The 19,070-nt window shown below is 44.4% G+C and overlaps 1 protein-coding gene and 1 long non-coding RNA gene across 3 annotated transcripts in view; one reads left to right on the top strand and one right to left on the bottom strand.

The window, feature by feature from the left end:
• Positions 1-573: 573 nt before the first annotated feature.
• Positions 574-17,545, bottom strand: LOC146831411 (uncharacterized). Its single transcript, XR_014961568.1, has 3 exons — positions 17,409-17,545; positions 3,739-3,869; positions 574-2,804 (listed from the first exon to the last, which is right to left on the bottom strand). It is a non-coding gene; the product is annotated as an uncharacterized LOC146831411 (long non-coding RNA).
• The window catches only part of DSC2 (desmocollin 2), a 121,196-nt gene continuing 119,082 nt past the window's right edge, over positions 16,957-19,070 (top strand). The window contains exon 1 of one of the 2 annotated variants that reach the window (XM_085605711.1): positions 16,957-17,678. In XM_085605711.1, coding sequence (XP_085461837.1) covers positions 17,625-17,678 — 54 coding nt within the window. In that variant the 5' untranslated portion in view covers positions 16,957-17,624. Of the gene's footprint in view, positions 17,900-19,070 lie in introns of both variants that reach the window. The other variant, XM_085605712.1, reaches the window with a different exon arrangement.

Below are 19,070 nucleotides of genomic sequence, written 5' to 3' on the forward strand. Positions count from 1 at the left end.
ATAAGGGTGTTAACCCCACTTCTCCTAGATGCTGCATCAGATGGTTTTGCAGATCAAAGTGACGGATTTGACACATGCATACTTGTGCTTCCTGAAGCTTGCAAGACTGGGACACAGACTCCCTGAAGTGATGGGAAGTCCTGTGGGTGGCATGCTAGACACTGGAGCTCAGAGCACAGCTGGAAGTTTGACCACAGAGGAAAGACAACCAGAGTCACAAACTTGTGAGTGCAGGGCTTGGTAATAGATGAGAGACTGCTGAAATGTGGGTAGAGGGTGACCCGCCTTTACCAAGTCTTATGATTTAGTACTATGAAAGATTCAGCGCTAGCTGATTTCTGGTTGCCCTCCGGTTCATAATAAAGCATGCAGAAGACTCTTTTGTTGAACTAGATCAGCTGACCTGTTGTAACTGGTCTGGCATTGGACTTGCTGGAGATTCTTCATTGGAACTGGAAAGTGAGTTGTGTTATGTTATATTAATTATATTTGTAGATTTTTAAAGAGAACAATGGTCCCTGTCGCAAAGGAATTGAAGCAAGGTAATGAATATAGAACAGAATCGGCTCTATATTTTTCTATCCAGCAGGATAGTATGATTTAATCAAACATAATAACAAGTATCGAAGTGCTAAACGAACAATGTACAGTGGGATACAGTCCTGTATCCAATAGCAAGGGAGTAAAGAAAAGGTCTCAAGGTGCTGAAACGCAAAGGACAATTTCAGGCAAAACAAAGGAAAGCTTGTTGTATAATATGAACAATAAAACAAGCGTGATAATCAGCACAACCGTTACACATGGTATACAAATTGTTTGTGTGCATGGTGTTTAGGCAGTCGACGACGTTTCGATCCCATTTACATAGATGCCGGGATCATCATCAGGACAAAAATTAGTGTATGCCTGAACATTATAAGAGTGTAAACAACTATATACATATTCACAGGTAGAAATTGGGAGAAAAATAAGATGGGAGAAAAAACGGGATGAAAGTAAAGGTACAAGAATTAAGGCAAGAAACCCTTAGCATGTTGTCATAATCGCAGTGATATATTTAGACCTACGGAACGTGGGGGGTCTGTCCCAAAATTTACACAAATAACAATATAAATAGCATTCCTGTGATGCCATGTGAGATCTCACATGTCGTGACGTCATGTGCTTTGTTGGCACGCGTCATGATGTCACTTGGATACTGCCTGCAACTTGGTCAGTTCCCCCACTTCTCTTTATAGGACTTGTGCCCTCAAAGTCACCCTCCCTGATATGCACAGGTACTCTTTTGTACAGTAAGTCTCTGATTCAGGATCACTTCAGAAAAGGTTTTCTCAGTCAAAATGACCGGGGAGTCTCTTACCCAGGCACACGAGCTAACGGTAATTCTCTGTCACTTTACTCACTTGCGAACACACTGCTTTACACAAACGCCAATGCTTGAGGGATACTGAATGAAGAAGGCAGCCAGCTCCGTTAAATCGGCTTTTATGCATGTGTTTTGATATTTTGCTTTCATACATCTAGTTCAGTTTGCTTACACTACCAGAATTCTATTTAAAAAATATTTATATGTGCGGTATTATTTATGAGTTATCATTTCTGTTTTTGAAATTGTAAAGTCTGTAAGCATCCTTACCTAAATATTATCAAAACAAATAGCTTCTACCCTCTCTGATTAACAACGTGAACGCTGATATAGGGTTTTTCTATGCTTTACTGTATTTTCTGTATTGTTTTGGTAAAAGTCAATACAAATTTACTGAACTAAAAAAATTAAATTACCTCCTTGTTAAAGTTTATTTGCATAAAATAAGATCAGCGTACAGCTTACACCAATAGCTGTCTTATGAAGCATGGCATGAGCATGTTCTCTTTTGCAGACACTGAAAATATGAAACTTTCTGTTACTGTTGCCTTTGCACATAACACTAATATAATAGTTGACTAAATGCCAGCAACATTTGGAACTCATAAATGTTTTGATTTAAAACAATAGTGCTTTGTGACAGAGAGAAGGCAGTGAGTATTGGTTTGGAAAGCCAGTTGAAAAGTAAGCTCACAAATTCGATTTGTAAACTCTAGAATGCCAGCAAATCATTAGGGAATTAGCGGATTATGTCATCTGGTATAAATTGAGAGAATAACATTAGAAGTCTGGGGCTATTCAGAAAGTTTCAGCCTAATTAAGAAATTATAAATCACCTCCAAATCATGCAACTGTTACTCGATTCTGAAGCTTTTGGCAGGCATTTTATGTTTTGCAAACTTTTCAGTAGCATCTCAATAAAAATATGCATTGGTCACATGTCATCAAATATTATACAAATTCCTACCTCATACACATCCAGCACCTCTAAACAGACATACACTGCACATCTTTCAGCAACATGAGCCCATCCAGGATTCTGTTTATACTCCTTAAAGTGCACATGGAACCTGCTCTCTTGGTAGAGGAGTCAACCATGAAGAGTTCATAAACAAATTGCTGGAGCTACTTGGTGAAATCCTGTAACAAACCTTCTCCATAGCTAGCAAAACAACTTAAATGCAAACTTTGGACCAGATGTACTTAGCATTTTATTGGTCGCAAAAACTCTGGTTCAATTTGTTTGATTGTTAAAATATTTCTGAACCCTAAAATCTAGGATAGTCTTAGGTATAGGCAAGGTCTCATGGTCCTGAAGAAAGCCATAGATATATTTTGCATCAATCCAGGGCTGAAATATGTAAAGGTGAATAGGGTGGTGAGGGGAGTATCAGTATAACTTCCCATGTCTTGTTTCCAAACCTTGTGTAGGATCGACCTGAAAAAGTGATTTAATAAAGGATTAGCGTTTTATATTTCTGAATACAATGTTAGCAGTTGAGACAGTTACTCTCTTTTGCCTTCACCTCACAATCACAATAGGACTCCAAATGCTCAGGATTAGCCTGACTAGCCCCAGTTTGGTGGTTGCCAAGGAGCTACAGCTATGGTAAAGCATTCCGCCTAGAGTGGGTGAGTAGTTGCTTCCCCTTTTTAACTTATTACCTAAATATCACATGCACACTAGAGCCCTCAAACCACAAGTGTTTCCAATTGAATCAGAGCCTACAAGTTCAGTATTATTTGAGTAGTGCTGCCCAAGAAAAACAACTTTCAAGTGCAAGTGAGCTAATCAGTGACTTTGTTTTATGAGCACACTTTCTCCATGTACAAACATTTTATTTTGGTAACCTGTTTAAGACTCCCCACCCATCAGCCTCCTGTGATAGGTGACAGAAAACAACATCTCAGCTGACCCTGAAAACCCCCTACAGGAAAACACTAAGCAAGATCATAGGATGGGGGACGTATCGGAAGTGCATGGAGATACCAAGCACCATAATCCGTAGCAACAGGCACCACTAGCATATAAAACTGATTATGTGTCATGTCACCACTGAATTGTACCCATAATCGAGCCAGGGAACTCAAGGGAAAATAATACATTAGGCATGATGCTGATCTATAATTGTGGCAAAAGCATCCTGGAACAAGCTGGCTTGCACGCACATAAAAGAAACTGTGAAGCTTCCAGAACCTGCTAGAAACTTTGAGAACTGTGAAGCTTCCAAAAAATGCTAGACGCTTCCAGAACCTGTTAGAAGCTTCCAGCACTTCCTAGAAACTTCCAGAATAAGCTGCACAAGACTTTGAAATCTCAGCAGCCACCTTGGACTAAGAAGGTTATAAATATACCACCATATGAACCACACCCTTGTTAGCCATTCGGTGAGTCCAGAGAGATCAGTCGGAAAAATTAACTGTTGGCATCCTTCTGTCACTCCACCAGGTTCAATCATCCAGAGCCCCACTGATCCAGCTTGCGTTCATCAGCAGAGGTCATCTGTAGGAGAGGAGAAAAAACAACCAAGTTAAGGTATTGAACCAACTGTCTCGATTTAGATCATGTGTACTCATGAGCACAGACATTTTAGAACTTGCTGAGTCATAGTATTTGAGAACTACTGAAAAGCACAACCTAGGAGAAAGAAAGAGACTAAGAAACATGACTAGGAGATAGAAAAGAGTTTCAAGAAATGAAGTTGTGCACTTTGGGAAACTGAAAGCTGAACTCTAAAGAGACATCGAAATATTTATTTACATTATTTTGGAAACTGAAAACAGAACTCATAACAGGCATTTGAACTGTTCTTGGGCAAACAGTGAGAGTTTGGTGACTCACTTGGAAATCGTCAACCAGGCCTCACATGTGTAGTAATAATTTTGTCTGTAGGAATCGAAGTTTGTCATTCAGGTATTAATATTACCAAGAGTAAATGTGATACTTGTGATGTGATGGTATGATGGTTAGACCGGTCATCCTTAGAGTGGTCTTCCCACAAACATTTTGTCTGCTTACCTCCTCTTTTTGCTGTATCTTTTTGTAAGCCATAAAACTCTGAGCACTTTACCATAGCTGACCAGTGCTAAAGTGCATGCGCTTTTCCCCTAAACATGGTGACATTGGTATATACCCAATTTGCATATTTCGTTTAAGTATTAGTCCCTTCAAAAGTGGTATACCATATACCCAGGGCCTGTAATCTAAATGCTACTAGTGGGCCTGCAGCACTGGTTGTGTCACCCACACAAGTAGCTTTTCAAAACAGTCTAAGGCCTGCCATTGCAAGGCCTGTGTATGCAGTTTACTGCCACTTTGACGTGGCATTTTAAACCAATTGCCAAGCCTTAAACTCCCTTTTTATTCCACATATGTCACCCCTAAGGTAGGCCCTATGTAGCCCTAAGGGCAGGGTGCTCTGTAAAAGGTAGAACATGTACTTTTAAGTGTTGCATTTATTGGTAGTGACAAACAGCCAAATTCGTTTTTCACAACTGCGAAGCCTACTCCTCTCATAAGCTAGCATTTGGAATTCCTTAAAAGATTTTTAAGCTGCAATTCCTGATTAGAAAGGAGTAGTTGCATCATGTTTAATAACTTTAGAATGGTAATGATAAATTCTCTTTACTTTAACATTACTGTTTTGGAAATACCACTTTTAGAAAGTGGATAATTCTCTGCTCTTACTGCTCTGTGTGTCTTGCAGCCTGTCCCCAATACACGTCTGAGGTAGCTGACTGCTACACTTAGTGCATTCCCTCTTGACAGCCACAAACACAGGAAGGGTGGGTGTGACAGAGAACCCGTCTGCATTCATCTACATTCTTATAGCTCTTCTCGGGCAGGAAGAGGGAGGGGGAGCTGATTATTGCACCTGAATAGTCAGTGTCCTATTTCCAACACAAAGGGCTGATTACCCTCCACTGATAGTCTGGAGCCAGGGCTGGGATGAAAGGGGGGCCTGCACACTTCAAGGGCCTGCTTTGAAGTCACCCCCACTTCAAAGGCACAACAGTGTGTAAGTATTGGGTCTCTGACCCTACCAAGACACTACAATACTGGACCTGTGAAGAACTCTGCCAGAGGTAAAAACTGCTGTGTTACAAGGATTGCCACTCTGCTTCGCTGCTGCTCTGGGAAAACTGATTTTCTGCTTTGCTGGGTTACCCTGGTGCCTGCTGATCTCTGCCCTGCTGAGGACAAGGACTGGACCCCTCTCACTTGAACCCAGAATGACTTCAAGGGTTTGCTGGCTTGACCTCTGTTCTGAAGTCTCAGGGCCTTCAAAGACTTTCTTCAAACCTGCAACAGCACCCAGACTCTGCCATCTTTTAGTCCTGCCCTACCAAGTGGTACCAATTCAGTCCTGGGCACTTGAAAGGTGATTTATGCTGTTCAGAACCATAAAAATTGACGCAGTGACGACTTTGTACAGATCGGAACAGACGCATTGCCCTTCGACAATGATGCACGACTCTATTGATGACATTGCTTCGATGGACTGCATGGCTCAATGATGGCAGGCAGTGTGGCTCGATGATGATGCAGCACCTGCAGCATAAAAGGGTTTAGCGACGAAGCCTTCATCGACTGCGCGAATCAGAACTGACGCATCATCTGTATGCAAGGGATTGACGACTATGCAATGCCTCCTCTGCCCCTCACATCGAGTCTTTGATGTCAACGCTTACTCCATCCAAGGTACTCATACAATTATTGTCAATTTGTCTAAACCATTGGGGAGTATTTTTGTGGTGTTTTCATTGTGTTACTGTGTGTGTGTGTGCTGCAGAAATACTTTACACATTTCTTCTTTAGATACGCATGACTGCTCTGTGCCAAGTTACCAGAGGGTGAGAACAGGTTATCTTTTAGTGTGTATCAACTGACCCTGACTAGAGTGGTGGTTCCTGCTTGGACAGGGTGCATACCTCTGTGTGCATACCTCTGCCAACCAGCAACCCCATTTCTAATAATGATGTATAAGAACTAAACAAATATTTGCATGTGTGTGTATCCTTTTACAGATCGCACAAGGAGGAATCTTGAAGCATGAAAGGAAGATATTGATAGGTAGATCCAGGTGTAGACAACGCTAGGATTACGGTTGGTCAGTTTGTTATTTTGTCCCATCCCTCATTCATTTGGGGATCTCCGGTTGTGAGCCTTGACTTGTTCACTCTGTAGACCACTGAAGGGTGTGGTAGGGCTCTCATTGTGCATCGCTCCTGCTGGGCCATATATCTCAGGTTAGTGCTACTGATCAGACATTTACTTTGGGTTTTGGAACCCCCCCCCCCCGCCGTGTTGCCCTTTCCCAATAAACCACTCACCCTTCACCAGTGTAAGTGGCCTGAATGTCAGAAAAAGAGACCATGATATGCTGGAAAGGTCCAGCGCCTGGTCATCTACCATTGAGAGTCATGTGCTAAAGGAGGTAGCCCAGTTTTGCATAGCCATAGTAGGACAGATGCTTGGACAGTGGAGGCAAATGACACTAACCCTCACGGATGTAGTCTAGTAGCTTGTGTCTGCCCCCTAGCCCCATAGTATGACAAATACACTGTAGTAGAAGGCTTTTTTTTTACCATAGACACTGAAAATCCTGAGGCTGCAGGCTCATTCCAGCCCGGTTCCCCGACGGAGAGAGCGGTGTTCCTTCCTGAGCGGTTGCCAGGTGGAGGTCCATTTTCCACCCAGTTTACACGGGTGATGTATGAATCATTGAGGAGACGCACACCCTACAAGCAACTTGAGGGTGCCCTCTATATCCTTTGATACGTTATTTGTCCATTTCTGCAGTAGCTTACCAGGTCCTGATGAAAGCCGAGCCTAGTTAGGCACCACGGCTGAAACATGTTGACCATTATCTTATACATTGCTCCATTGATTACATTGAATTAGTGGGGCGTTCACTCCTTTTAATCTAGCATCGGGACGGCGGTGTCCAAGAGATTCCTCCTGGCCGTCCCGTAACTAGTTTTAACACACTCCTATTGCACTATTATTTCATCAGCACTGCACCCCCCACTCACACCCAGTTCATTTGTGTATTTAGTCCACCTTTCAGTGCAAAACACAAAACATCGTAAAGCTCTTACCTCTCGTAGAGGGGCCTATGGCCCCCTGAGAGTTTGAGATTTTTCTTTGGGATGAAAATCCCATGTGATGGGGTTTGTTACCCGGGGTGAGTGAATGACCACGTCTCTAAGGGTTTGCCCTTTCACCACGTACATTAGGCTTCTGTTCCTCATTTCACACACCACCTTTCTTCTTTGTTATTTCAGACCTCAGGATTTTCAGTGTCTTTAGTACTTTGTTGGGGGATTCAATCCTGTGCGGTCTTTAAACATGTTCCCTCTGACCCCCCGGTATCTAACCGTTTTGTGACTAGAGTTTTTTTTTACCATTTCAATGCCTTATTGAGGCATCTTCAAAAATGCACTGTAAGTGGAGAAGTGTGGCTCAATGGTTAGAGCGGCAGACCTCGATGCAGAGCACTGGTCCGGGACTAGGGTTCGATTCCCGTCGCGGCAGGGTCTCGGGCTATAAATTCCGCGGACCGGATAGTCTCGCCTCAGTGCCTATTCTAATCATGGGTCCCACGCTGCAACTCTGGGCAATAGCTTGCTTAATCTCCACAACGGCCCCACAGCGCTGGGGATGCCTGGCTTCACCCTGGGGATGCCCAGGAGTGGACATTTCACAGGGAACGCCAGGAAGGGTTCCCTAGCGGTATGAATACAGCGCCGGGAGACCCCGGTCCGGGGTAGCTGTGTGCTATATAAGTACTAGCACATTTACATTTACAGCACAAGCATAGACTTCTCTCCCAATACTCAATTTGCCTTTGAAATCAGTAGGCTATTCCCCTTCATGGCGTTAAACTTCAAAGACACCAAATGCTACGGCACAGCATGGAACATCGTTGTCCGAGAAGTATTTAATTCTATTTCTTTTTAAATGTTTCTCATTTTTCATGTGTGAACTCCAAGGAATTCACAAGAGCACTAATTAATTAAAATAAAGTGACCAATGAGTTTTGGCTGACGCCTTTAACTGGGTCTAACTGACTCTGCAACTCTGCAGTGTGCAACAATATATTGCCAGTCCTTCCTCCACTTTGATGACCCATGCAACACTAGAGCAGCAATTTCCTACTTTCTAAATTGGTAAATCAGTTCCACCATGTTTCTATCCGTATAGATTCTAATCATCCAACAGTTCATTTCTTTTACAGGCATCTCATTTTCATGTGATTTTTGCAGGTTTTCACTGTAACATATCTATTGTACGAATTCAAACTGCATAGTCATTTAAAATGACATTTTTCAGCTCATTTCTTAATTTAAACTAGAAAAGGTACAAGCACAAACAATCATTTGTTGTCACAAAACATCCGTTATGAAAATTTTGCTTGTATATATCAAGATAAATCCCTCCTCAAGGACCTTTCAAAAAGGATTCTTGCACACATCTATACTTGGTGCTTAGGTGTACGTTGTTATTTCCAACTTGTGCTTCTTTCTATACATACACATAAGGCACAGGACACAGCTCTCTTCACCCACGGAGACCCTGCCCTATCCAAACCCATAATGTGTCCTATGTACCCGTCCCACACCCTGCCCATATAAGGATGGCCTACCTAACCTCTATTTATACAATTTAAAGTGCATAGTGCATCCGATTAATTTGATTGTGCCAAAATGTGTGTAATTTTTGATGTTCTCAATGCTTGTTTACAGATGTTCCTATAATACAGTGCACCCAAGTACTATTTTGCAATTTATTTTTATTTTAAAGGTTTTATATAGTGCTGGCTAGACCCGGAGGTATCAGAGCGCTTTACATGAGTATCAGACCATAATTGCAGGTTACATCATTACAAAGGTTACACAGTTATTAGAGCCTGGCAACATAGTGACAAGAAAGGTCGAGACCAACAAAAAGGACATATACATAAGGGAAAAAGAAGGCAAGGGGAGAGATTCAGGGGAGGGGGGTAAGAGCAGGGGAAGTAGACAGAGAATGGAGGAGGGAAAGAGATGGGGAGGGTGAGAGACACATCATGGAAAGAGTAGGGGGAGGGTGACGGGGACACAAACCGGTAGATGAGTCAGAGCTGCGTCCAAGGTCCAGTAAGCTGTGATCCCAGGGGAAGTGGTATAATTTCCCCATCTCTGTAGCGAGAGGCTCCATATACGCAGTGGACTCTCTCAGAGGGATCTCTGAGACTCCAAGGCCTACATACTGGATCCTTCCCCAAAAAGGGGAGAGGGAGTGCTTTGGCAAGGGGTGCCATACCATACCTCAAGTGTGAGTGGCTCCCTAGGCACTGTGGACTCTCTTAGCGAGTTCACTGAGACTCCAGAGTATAAATATTGGATCTTTCCCCAACAAGGGGAGAAGCAGTGCTTAGTCAAAGGGCACAAAAGGACAGGGTGCTAGGTGGTGTAGCGGGCAAGGGGAAAGATTCAGGTGAGAGGGGATAGGAGCAAAGGAAGTAAGACAAAGAAAGAAAGAGTGCTAAATGGGAACAGATAGATAAATAGGAGACAAGGAAAAAGCAGAGTTACAGAAATACGATGGGGGGGGTGGGCGAGACAGGGAGACTGGGAGAAAAACTGCGCCCAAAGTCCGGCTGGGTAGGTGACGGTCCAGGGATGAACCAAGGCCGATATCCTCAAAAGCTGAACAGAGCAGCTCCACCGGGTGTGGGACATAGTGCTCGGACTCTGCTGTCATGATGGAGATCAGAAGTACTCAGAGATTGTCAGATTGGGGGGGGGGTGAGAAACTATGGTCCGACTGAATTCCAGACGCCATCTTGATGTCAGGCACAGTCCTGATAGGATTATGTAAGGAAAATTTCAGTTAGGACTCTTGGAAGGCAAGACAATTGATAGGGATCACACGTCAGGCTTCCTACCGAGAGCATCTCCACAGTGGAGTCATCATCTCAGGTATCAGTGAACAGGTCAGTCCAGGCAGATCAGACTCGTGAACATCCAAAGGAGATTATTTAAATGTTTAAATGTCACTGGCATATACCTTGGATAGCCCCTCCCACCGTCCTGTGCCACCTCGCACTCCCACCTTCTCTCCTCAGGGGTCTCGCTGCTCTTTCTAGTGTCTTGCGCAGGGGCTTCAAATCTTGCAGGCCCTGTGCGAAGTCTCACCAATAACAATCATCGATCCAGCCCATTCCAATCAATGGCCTGGGCTCCCCTTCCCCGCTCCGTGCAGTTGTTATGCAGGCTTCAACTCTCCCACGGTGCTGCACCTCAGCAGGCACTCCAATTCACCCAGCTGGGTCTCAAAGGCCTTCACCCCTGTCAGGGCCCACCAAAGAATCTGATTTGGCAGCTGGGAGGGGGCTCTCTACTTCTCTAGCGCCCTCCGGTGCGACTGCTGCTGATGACCGCACCATTCACCAGGCAGCCCGGCCGCTAGGCCTGCTTCACACTGCCCGCGGCCCCCGGCTTTCCTCCCTACCATCACAGTGTCGGAACGGTCCCTCGTCGGCACTCGCATACTCCTGTGGAGTCAGTACTCCCTTCAGGCCGCTTCCCTCCGTACTCCTCCGAGGTTCACGGGCTCCGTAGCCCATCTCAGCTCACAGGCGCCATTTGAAGTGTCGCCTCCAAATTCATCTGCATCGCCGGTCTCAGTGTTCCTGAGCGCTTTGTCACGGGTCGCCTCGTCCCTGCCTGCTCGCTAGTTCCCAGGGGGGATCAGCTACCGATTCCTCTGCATTTGGAGCCGATTAGCGGCCGAAACGCAGCCGAACTGGGGCCTGGCCCCCCGAGGCGCCCTCTCAGGGTCCGGGGACCGAGGCCTCTGCCTGATGACTGCTGCTAGTTACCGGTGGCACCGGGTCTCAGATGCTCCTTGCTGGCCTGGCCTGGGTTGGGCGGTGAGAGGGGACCTTCAGCAGAGAGGAAACATCACCATGGACCGGACCCAGAGAGGGCAAGAGAGGATTCGTGACACCCCACCCCCCCTGCTCCAGAAGATGGCAGGGGCCCCAGTGAGGACGAATGAGACCCAGAGGCGGCAGGAGCGGACCCTTCTTTACCGGAGAAGTTCCTGGTTGCGGACCTGGGCGAGTGCCCGGGTCTCCTCGATGCACCGTCGTCTGCTACACTCGGGCGTCCTCCGCTCTGACGGGGCCTGGCATCAGGGAGGTGCTACTGCTGCAGCGGGCCTCCAATGGCCCTTGTGGTCCCAGTAGTTCCCACATGAGACCTCCACTAAATGGGTAAGAGTCAAGATTCATCACCAATTTAAGACAATTCACACAACCAGCTCAAACTAAGAAATATGCTCTGTTCTTAATATAATGCTAAAATACACCCTTTCTGCATACTTATATGTCATCTGATGCTTAACATCTTTTCACTGTGGTGATCCACATAAAAAGTATACCCGTTCTTAAAGTGCAAGGTGCTTGATCCTCAAAGATCCTAAAGTGCTTAATTTCTCAGGGTACTCTGAGATATATTACAACTCCTGGTTCCTAAAGTGCAAGATGCTTAGTTCTAAAAGATCCTACAGTACTAGATCTTCTAGGGTATTCTAAAATATATTTCACCTGCTACTTACATGGGGTCACCCATCCTGATTGACCCCCCCCATAATTTGTATAATGTAATATCTGTATTTTAATCATACATATCATTTGATGCTTAATATTTTTCCTTGTAATGATCAACATCTAGAGTATACCTGTTCTTAAAGTGCAAGGTGCTTGGTTCTCAAGGATCCTACAATGCTCAGTTTCCCAGGGTACTCTAACATCTATGGCAACTCCTGCCTCCTAAACTGCGAGGTGCTTGATTTTAACAGATTCAACAGTACTGGATTTCCCAGGGTATTTTAAAATGCATAGTAACTCCTGCTTGTGTGGAGGTCAGCCTTGCTGCTCGACCTTCTATAAGATGTGCAAAGCAATTTCATGCATTATAATCATACATAAAATGCAATATACTGATAAGGTGCTATATATGTAAAGTGCCCTGTGCTCTACTAAAAAATCCTCTCCTAAGTATATTTAAATTCTTTTTCCTAATACTTTTACATTTTGTCACTTCCATAACAACAACGAACAAACCCCTAAGTGAGGGAAAGGAGAAGGAGGAGAGAATGAAAAAATGGAATCCAGAAGAGAGAAAGTGAAAAAAGAGACAGAGAAGATAAAGAAAGATTAGCATTGGGATAAGAGTCTAAATTTTCAGAAATAGTCCCAAATTTTAGTCATTCTCATATATCACAGTCTCATATTTGAGGTTAAAAGGCTAGATTTGTAGTCAGTCTCATATTCATTAACTGACATAAAGCTCCGCATCCGTATTGTGGCCCCAAGGTATTTCCATTCCTATGGATAATATTAACCGTGACTCTAGCTTTCTCAGTTCCTTTTCCTGGCCATTTCCCCCTGGGTGGGCCTTGATGTGTTTAATGCCACAATAGCTGAATGTTGACAAAGACCAATTGTGGAATTGTTCAAAGTGACAGGCCATCTGGTAGTTCCTCTCACTATTCTTTATGACCCTTATGTGTCGTAAAATTCTTCATTTCAGCTTGTTGATTGTGCTGCCCACATACAGTTTTTCACAACCACATTTGAAGACATAAATGGCATAGTCTGTATTGCACGTGATTATATCCCTGATAAACACCTCATGACCTTTAAAAGTTTGATAACTTTTACAGTTTGATTCATATTTACAGGAATTGCATCTTACAAAGCCTCCCATGTTCATCTGAAGCCAATTATTTTGCTCTTCCTTTCGATCATAATGGCTAGATGTTAAAATGTCTCCCAAGGACTTTGCTTTCATAGAGGTTATTTGTGGTCCTCTCTCCACAATCTCTCTGAGATGTTCATCTTTTTTCAGGATATGCCAATTCTTTAAAAGGATATTCTTGATGCTGGATTGCGCCTTGTTATGTTCCAAAAACAGCCTTTTCACTTCATGCTCTTTTCCATTCTGTGTATACACCAATTGTGTATATATATATATATATATATTCACTTAAAAAACCATAGGTTTCACACACGTTATAGTTAGGAATTAGCATTTAAAAAACCTAGCAAATTCACTTAAAAAACCATAGGTTTCACACATGTTATATTTAGCTGGACATTTCACTCGTAAAAAAACATTGAAATTCCCCCGTTATAGTTAGGTCAGATAACTATAACTCACGCGACCGCCACTCTATCACAAGGATGATGTCATCAGTGATGTCATGAGTGATGCCACTGACCATGTCATGAGCACTGGATTGCGGGCGCGCGAGTTATAGTTATCTGACCTAACTATAACGGGGGAATTTCATTGGTTTTTTACGAGTGAAATGTCCACCTAACTATAACCTGTGTGAAACCTATGGTTTTTTAAGTGAATATATATATATATATAAAAATATATATGCCGTTTAATGCTAAAATAAAGGACTCTGTTGTAAAGGATGGGGTCCTGCTTGTTATTGACATGGAAGTCACACATCAATAAGATGGTTGTCAAGCATAGACAGATAGTAGGGGTCATCCTTAAAGAGCACGGTGCCTCTCTCAGCAAACCCATAGCACCCGCTCTTCAGATCTATGAAGCCAAAGCCCTGGGCTCCGCCCTGTAAGGAGCAGAGCTCTGGATCTTTTCCAGCACAAACAAACTGAGCAGATCTGAGAACAAATACTTAAGAACCCTTGCCCTTTTGCCCCCAACTATCCCTTCCAACCCTTTGGGCTTGGGTGTAAAGAGGATTGAAGGAGAAACGAGGTTGCGCCTGTTACTATTCTGGAGAGACTATGGTCCACCTCTGAGCTTGTCTTTTATGCTGACAGTGTGTAGCAGCAGAATGACAGGAGCACCGCCACACGAAAAGGAAGAGAACGGAGGAAACGTGACTTTAAGAAAAACGAGGAAGCAAAGTTAAAGAAGCCGCCTCACAAGGCTCACAGCCACCTGAATCTGGCATGATAGACAGACTTCTATGTAAGGACCACTCCACAATATAAGGCTCCAACCGATTTATCAAACAGGAAAATGTGTCCTACAAGAACATTTGCCCTGAAGAAGACCTTCCCCCTAATAACAGACCAGGTCAACACCAGAAGGTCAAAACACGTCGGCATAACCAACATTGAGGCCATGATCTAGCAATTATTTCTATAGCCAGGGCACAAGCGGTACTGCATCACGGAAATCGTAATTTGGAATGATACCCCGGCCTAACACCAACTGCTCTGACCTCTATAGGGCTCCGGAACAGTATTGACACATAAATAATATAGAGGACCAGAGGAAATTATGTCCCCACTGTAACCATCCTATGGACATTAGTTATAACATTTGATGCTTTGTTACACACAGGATTCATCCTCAAAGGATTTGAGGTGTGAGGAGTTTGTAAATATGTGTTGTACATAAATAATGTAGAACTGTACTGTCAGTCATTTTTATGTTTCTGTAAATGTAACATTTGTGTAATTTAAAGTTTTGTACGTTGTCTTAAATAATGTCAAATACCAACAGTCCTGTATTGTCATGGTGTAATGTGTAAATAGTCTATGTATATGAAAAAATGTGTATATAATGTGAGTAAGAAAAAATATAAACACACAACTTGGCAAATAATCGGCAAAAATTCTTTTTTCGAACTAAAATTAAGTATGGGGTAGTATTTTTTCATCTAGAAAAAAACAACGAAAGATAAAAAGTCAATTTTTGGACTTGAATAAGGAGACTCATGTATTAATTGGAGTTTTATATAGCGCAAACTTGACATGGTATTGGGTATCAGAGAGCTTTACATAGCACCAGTTGCGTTACATGAGGACACATTCATTTTATGTTAGGCACGGGGAGATTAAGTGATTTGCCCAGAATCACAGGATGTTCAGTGTCATTGCCGAGACTTGAACCTGGTTTCCCAGATTGGAGGTCGACCGCCCTCGCCGTTAGGCCAACTCCTCTCCTTTATGTAAATTTATGGTCTGGGAGGCACACTTTTGTTGACAGCTGCCCTGCAGGACGTCATCAAGGCAGATTGTTTAAATAAAATTACCTGGCTTCTATACATCAAAAAGACATTGATCTTCCTTTGTATGAAAGACTTATGGGAATCACCAAGTGGTGGCCATATTCCTTCAAAGGAATCTCTGATAAAACACTACTGGTTAGATGTAATGTCCAATGACGTCCAAAAAGCTGGTAGTTCCACTTTGTCACTGGAGTTTTTTGATTTCAAGTCTTCTTGTACTTTTGAGCATTTCAGGGACACTAACACTGTGCCACTGCACAGTAAGTTGTGCTTCCAATTTAGAGTGGGAGCATTACAACTGAAATCTTTTACATCCACATGACTGGCATTGGAATCTTTGGTTTGCCCAGCTTGTAATTCTCACTAGGAAACTGTTCCTCAAGTTCTTTTTGCATGCCCAGATTATGCCCGCCCATGCTCCTTTTGGCTATCGCCTATTTGTAGGCAGTTAGGCGCACACAGACATTGTATTGCCCTTCGAATTCTTAGATGCGACTGTCAACCTTTATATGCCTGTGCGGTTGCCAAATACCTGGGTGCAATGTGCCTGGTACCAAGGAAGGTCTCCTCCTTCACCAGAGACATGGCTGATCGCATTGCTAATTGTCTGGTATCAAACAGCACTTTCTATTTTATTCTGTATCTCTTGAACGGACGTTTGTACAGCCACCAACCACACTTGCCTCTTTTTATACATACCCAGAGTTGTATGGGCCATTGTGCTGTGCTGCTTTTGTCTGTGATGTCCGGCTCTTTTACAATCATGAGACATTTGCCTTGCACTCTCTTTGCTATTGTTACGTTATATTACACCCATGCAGACATTCTTTGTTTTAATGCGTATATCTCCGTTTGAACTATTTGTTATGTATTTTATTGTATCTTGTGTTTACTTGTATGGCCTTAGCTGCCGAAATAAAGTTCTTTCTGACTTTGACTTACTTGCTAATAATGCAATTGTCAAGGCGTGTTTCAGAAATCTTTTAAACGTGTCTTTTTTCTTGTCATGCTATTTAAAATTCCCGCTGTTGTCACCACATTTATTGGCAAAAACATAAATGTTGGAGAATATAGTAGGTTTTGGGATTAGACAACTGATAGCCTGCCTTGGTACCATTACGATCGTCATGTTATGGAGAAAAAAACATCAACAAAAACGTCATTAAAAAAATAAACCTACACTCCCAAAGCAGTGCCAAACATGGCATGGGCCCTAGTGCAAGCCAGGAAATTGATCCTCTAACCCCTTGTTGGTTGGTACATGAACACAGCATTCTGAACATCCCTAGTTATACTTCATTAGGCCCCTCCGGTCACTGGGCACCGGTGTAACTTCACCTACTGCACCACCTAGTGCTACGCTCCTCGCCCAAACGATTACAACAAACACATAAGTTGAGGGTGGGTTTGCGAACACGTGAAACTGATGGACTGGGTGACATAGAGAAAGATTTGTCACATTGCGATTCATAAGCCTGAACAACGCAGAAACTATGTATCGGCGAATCAGCCGTTCCCGTGGCTGATGCAACTCGGTTGGGCTGTATGTACGCTGATGATACAGGCCCGCGGGCTCCACTACCGCCTGACTCTCGGTCTCGGAGGCACAGTGGGGGACACCAGCATATGGCGTCATCGCGTCACTCAGGTGTGCGGCTGGCCCCGCGGCGCAAGACTTCAGCTGACTTCCAGACAAAGTCTGGCACAGAAAGTACTGGGGGGCGTGTTATGCGAAACAGGGCGGAGATTCCCACGTCAGTAAAGGGTACCACATCAAGAATCCCCCCTCTTCCGCCAAGATCCAAAGGGTGTGAGCCGCGCGACGCCCTCAACCTGAGCAATACCAACAGGTCGGGAGACTCCCCGCGCCCGTCGCAGTCAGCAGGGGAGGAGGAGAACTTTTAAAGAAGTTTCGTGCAGAAACCTAAGGTGGTGTGTGTTTCGCCAGCACCAAACGCGGCCCCACCCTGAAGACACGCTACTTACCTGGTAGTCACCGGCGGTGTAATGTAAAAAAAACACGCCCGCCCGCTGCCATTGTGGTGGCGCTGCAGTAACCGCGGAAGCTGCGGCTGGCACTTGCCTCTGGAGAGCGTCTGGGAAGGTCCGTCCGTCTCGCTCTGCTGTTCTCGCCTGGTGCCGCTGCGAGGCAGGCGCTGCCAAATAGTCAGGACTGAACTCTGCCACCCCTTGGATCGTGCCATGGCCACCTGCAGTTTCCGGGGCTCGCAACGCTTCTGTCTGCTGCTGCTGCTGGTGAGTGACTGGCGGACTACGGGTCCCTGCAGGGAGAAGTGAGCAGCCCAGGGAGCACTGTAAGCGTGGGCTGGTGTCTTCACTGGGCCCCCAAGAACCGGCCTTCCCGGCGTCACCGCAGGATTAGTGGCGCGTGTCCATGGTCGGCCATGAAGGCGCTGATAGGCTTCGGCTCTGTAGAGTAAAGCATGCATTACGGTTTGAAACTTGCGTTAACTTTTGTAAGTGAAGCTCGAGTTGTCGCTAGCAGCTTGTGTGTGCTTTATCCTGTTACGTGTGTGCTTTGAGTTGATTTATTTAGGTATTTGATATAGCGGATCTAGCGCAGAGAAGCAACGGCGCAGTTTAGACGGAGCCATTTTAATGCAGCAGGAGCATCTCTAATGTGAGGTGCTGCTCAAAGATCGGTGTTTAGTGTGTGGTCTGGATGGAACCAGCGTGTGATGTGGAGAGGCTGCCGCATGATTAATGGGAAACTAGCCAGGCGCTTTACAGATTCATTTCATGTTGATTATTTTTTTACCGATATCCATGCTTTGGGACACAGTGAGAAAAGTGGTTTGCTCAGAACTACTCGTTATTTTGGAGAAGTCCAGAACGCGGGATTGGAATCCAGATCACTTTGTTCTTATCGACGATTTACATAAACACTAGACAAGGATTTGTCCGTTCTGAAAATGCTGGCCAGCCTCGGGATATCTTGTGATCTGTGATAATGGTGCTTCCCAGGCGCCGGTCTCCATTCACACCAAGGTGGGGCCTTGAGACTGTTGCATTGTGAGCCCTGCAAAAGACTCTAGCGCTCTGCGCGTAATCACACATTTGTAGCGCTAAACTGGCAACACTTTGATGAGTAAGCATTGTGACTGTGGCCATCCACTACGTAAGAAGTCACTGAAGCATTTATTCTTTTTAGTGTCTGCTGTGAATTAGTTTGTTTTGCTGTTAGTGTCGGCGGCCTGCTGTGCCTTCGGTGGGGGACAGCTCTCTCTGTCCCCTGGGCATACACAAGGAATGTTGACAGACAAACTGGAACTGCATCCCGCAGACATGTTTTCTTTGGAGAAAAGATCTCGGCTGAGTGCTCCGGTGCCCCCTCCCCGTCCGTGGGAGCTGCCCTTTCTCCCTTTGTGGCCTGCACTCTCTGTGAACTTTAGCAGGGTTTTCTCAGTTGCTCTGCTTGACCCCTTTCAAACTGCTGACCTAGGGTGTGTCATAAAAAACGCGTTTTCCATCCCCCAGTTAAAATCTGCACAAACCCCCGGCATATTTTTGGTTATTTGAGTAATCCTCCCAGGGATTTTGTTATCATGTGCATACCTCAGGCATATCACTGCGTTCACATTTTCTCTTGTGGTGTCCCTGCTCCATGAATTTCAAAACTAAGCATAC

Source organism: Triturus cristatus, chromosome 5_1 (assembly GCF_964204655.1).
Source record: "Triturus cristatus chromosome 5_1, aTriCri1.1, whole genome shotgun sequence".
Taxonomy (NCBI): Eukaryota; Metazoa; Chordata; class Amphibia; order Caudata; family Salamandridae; genus Triturus; species Triturus cristatus.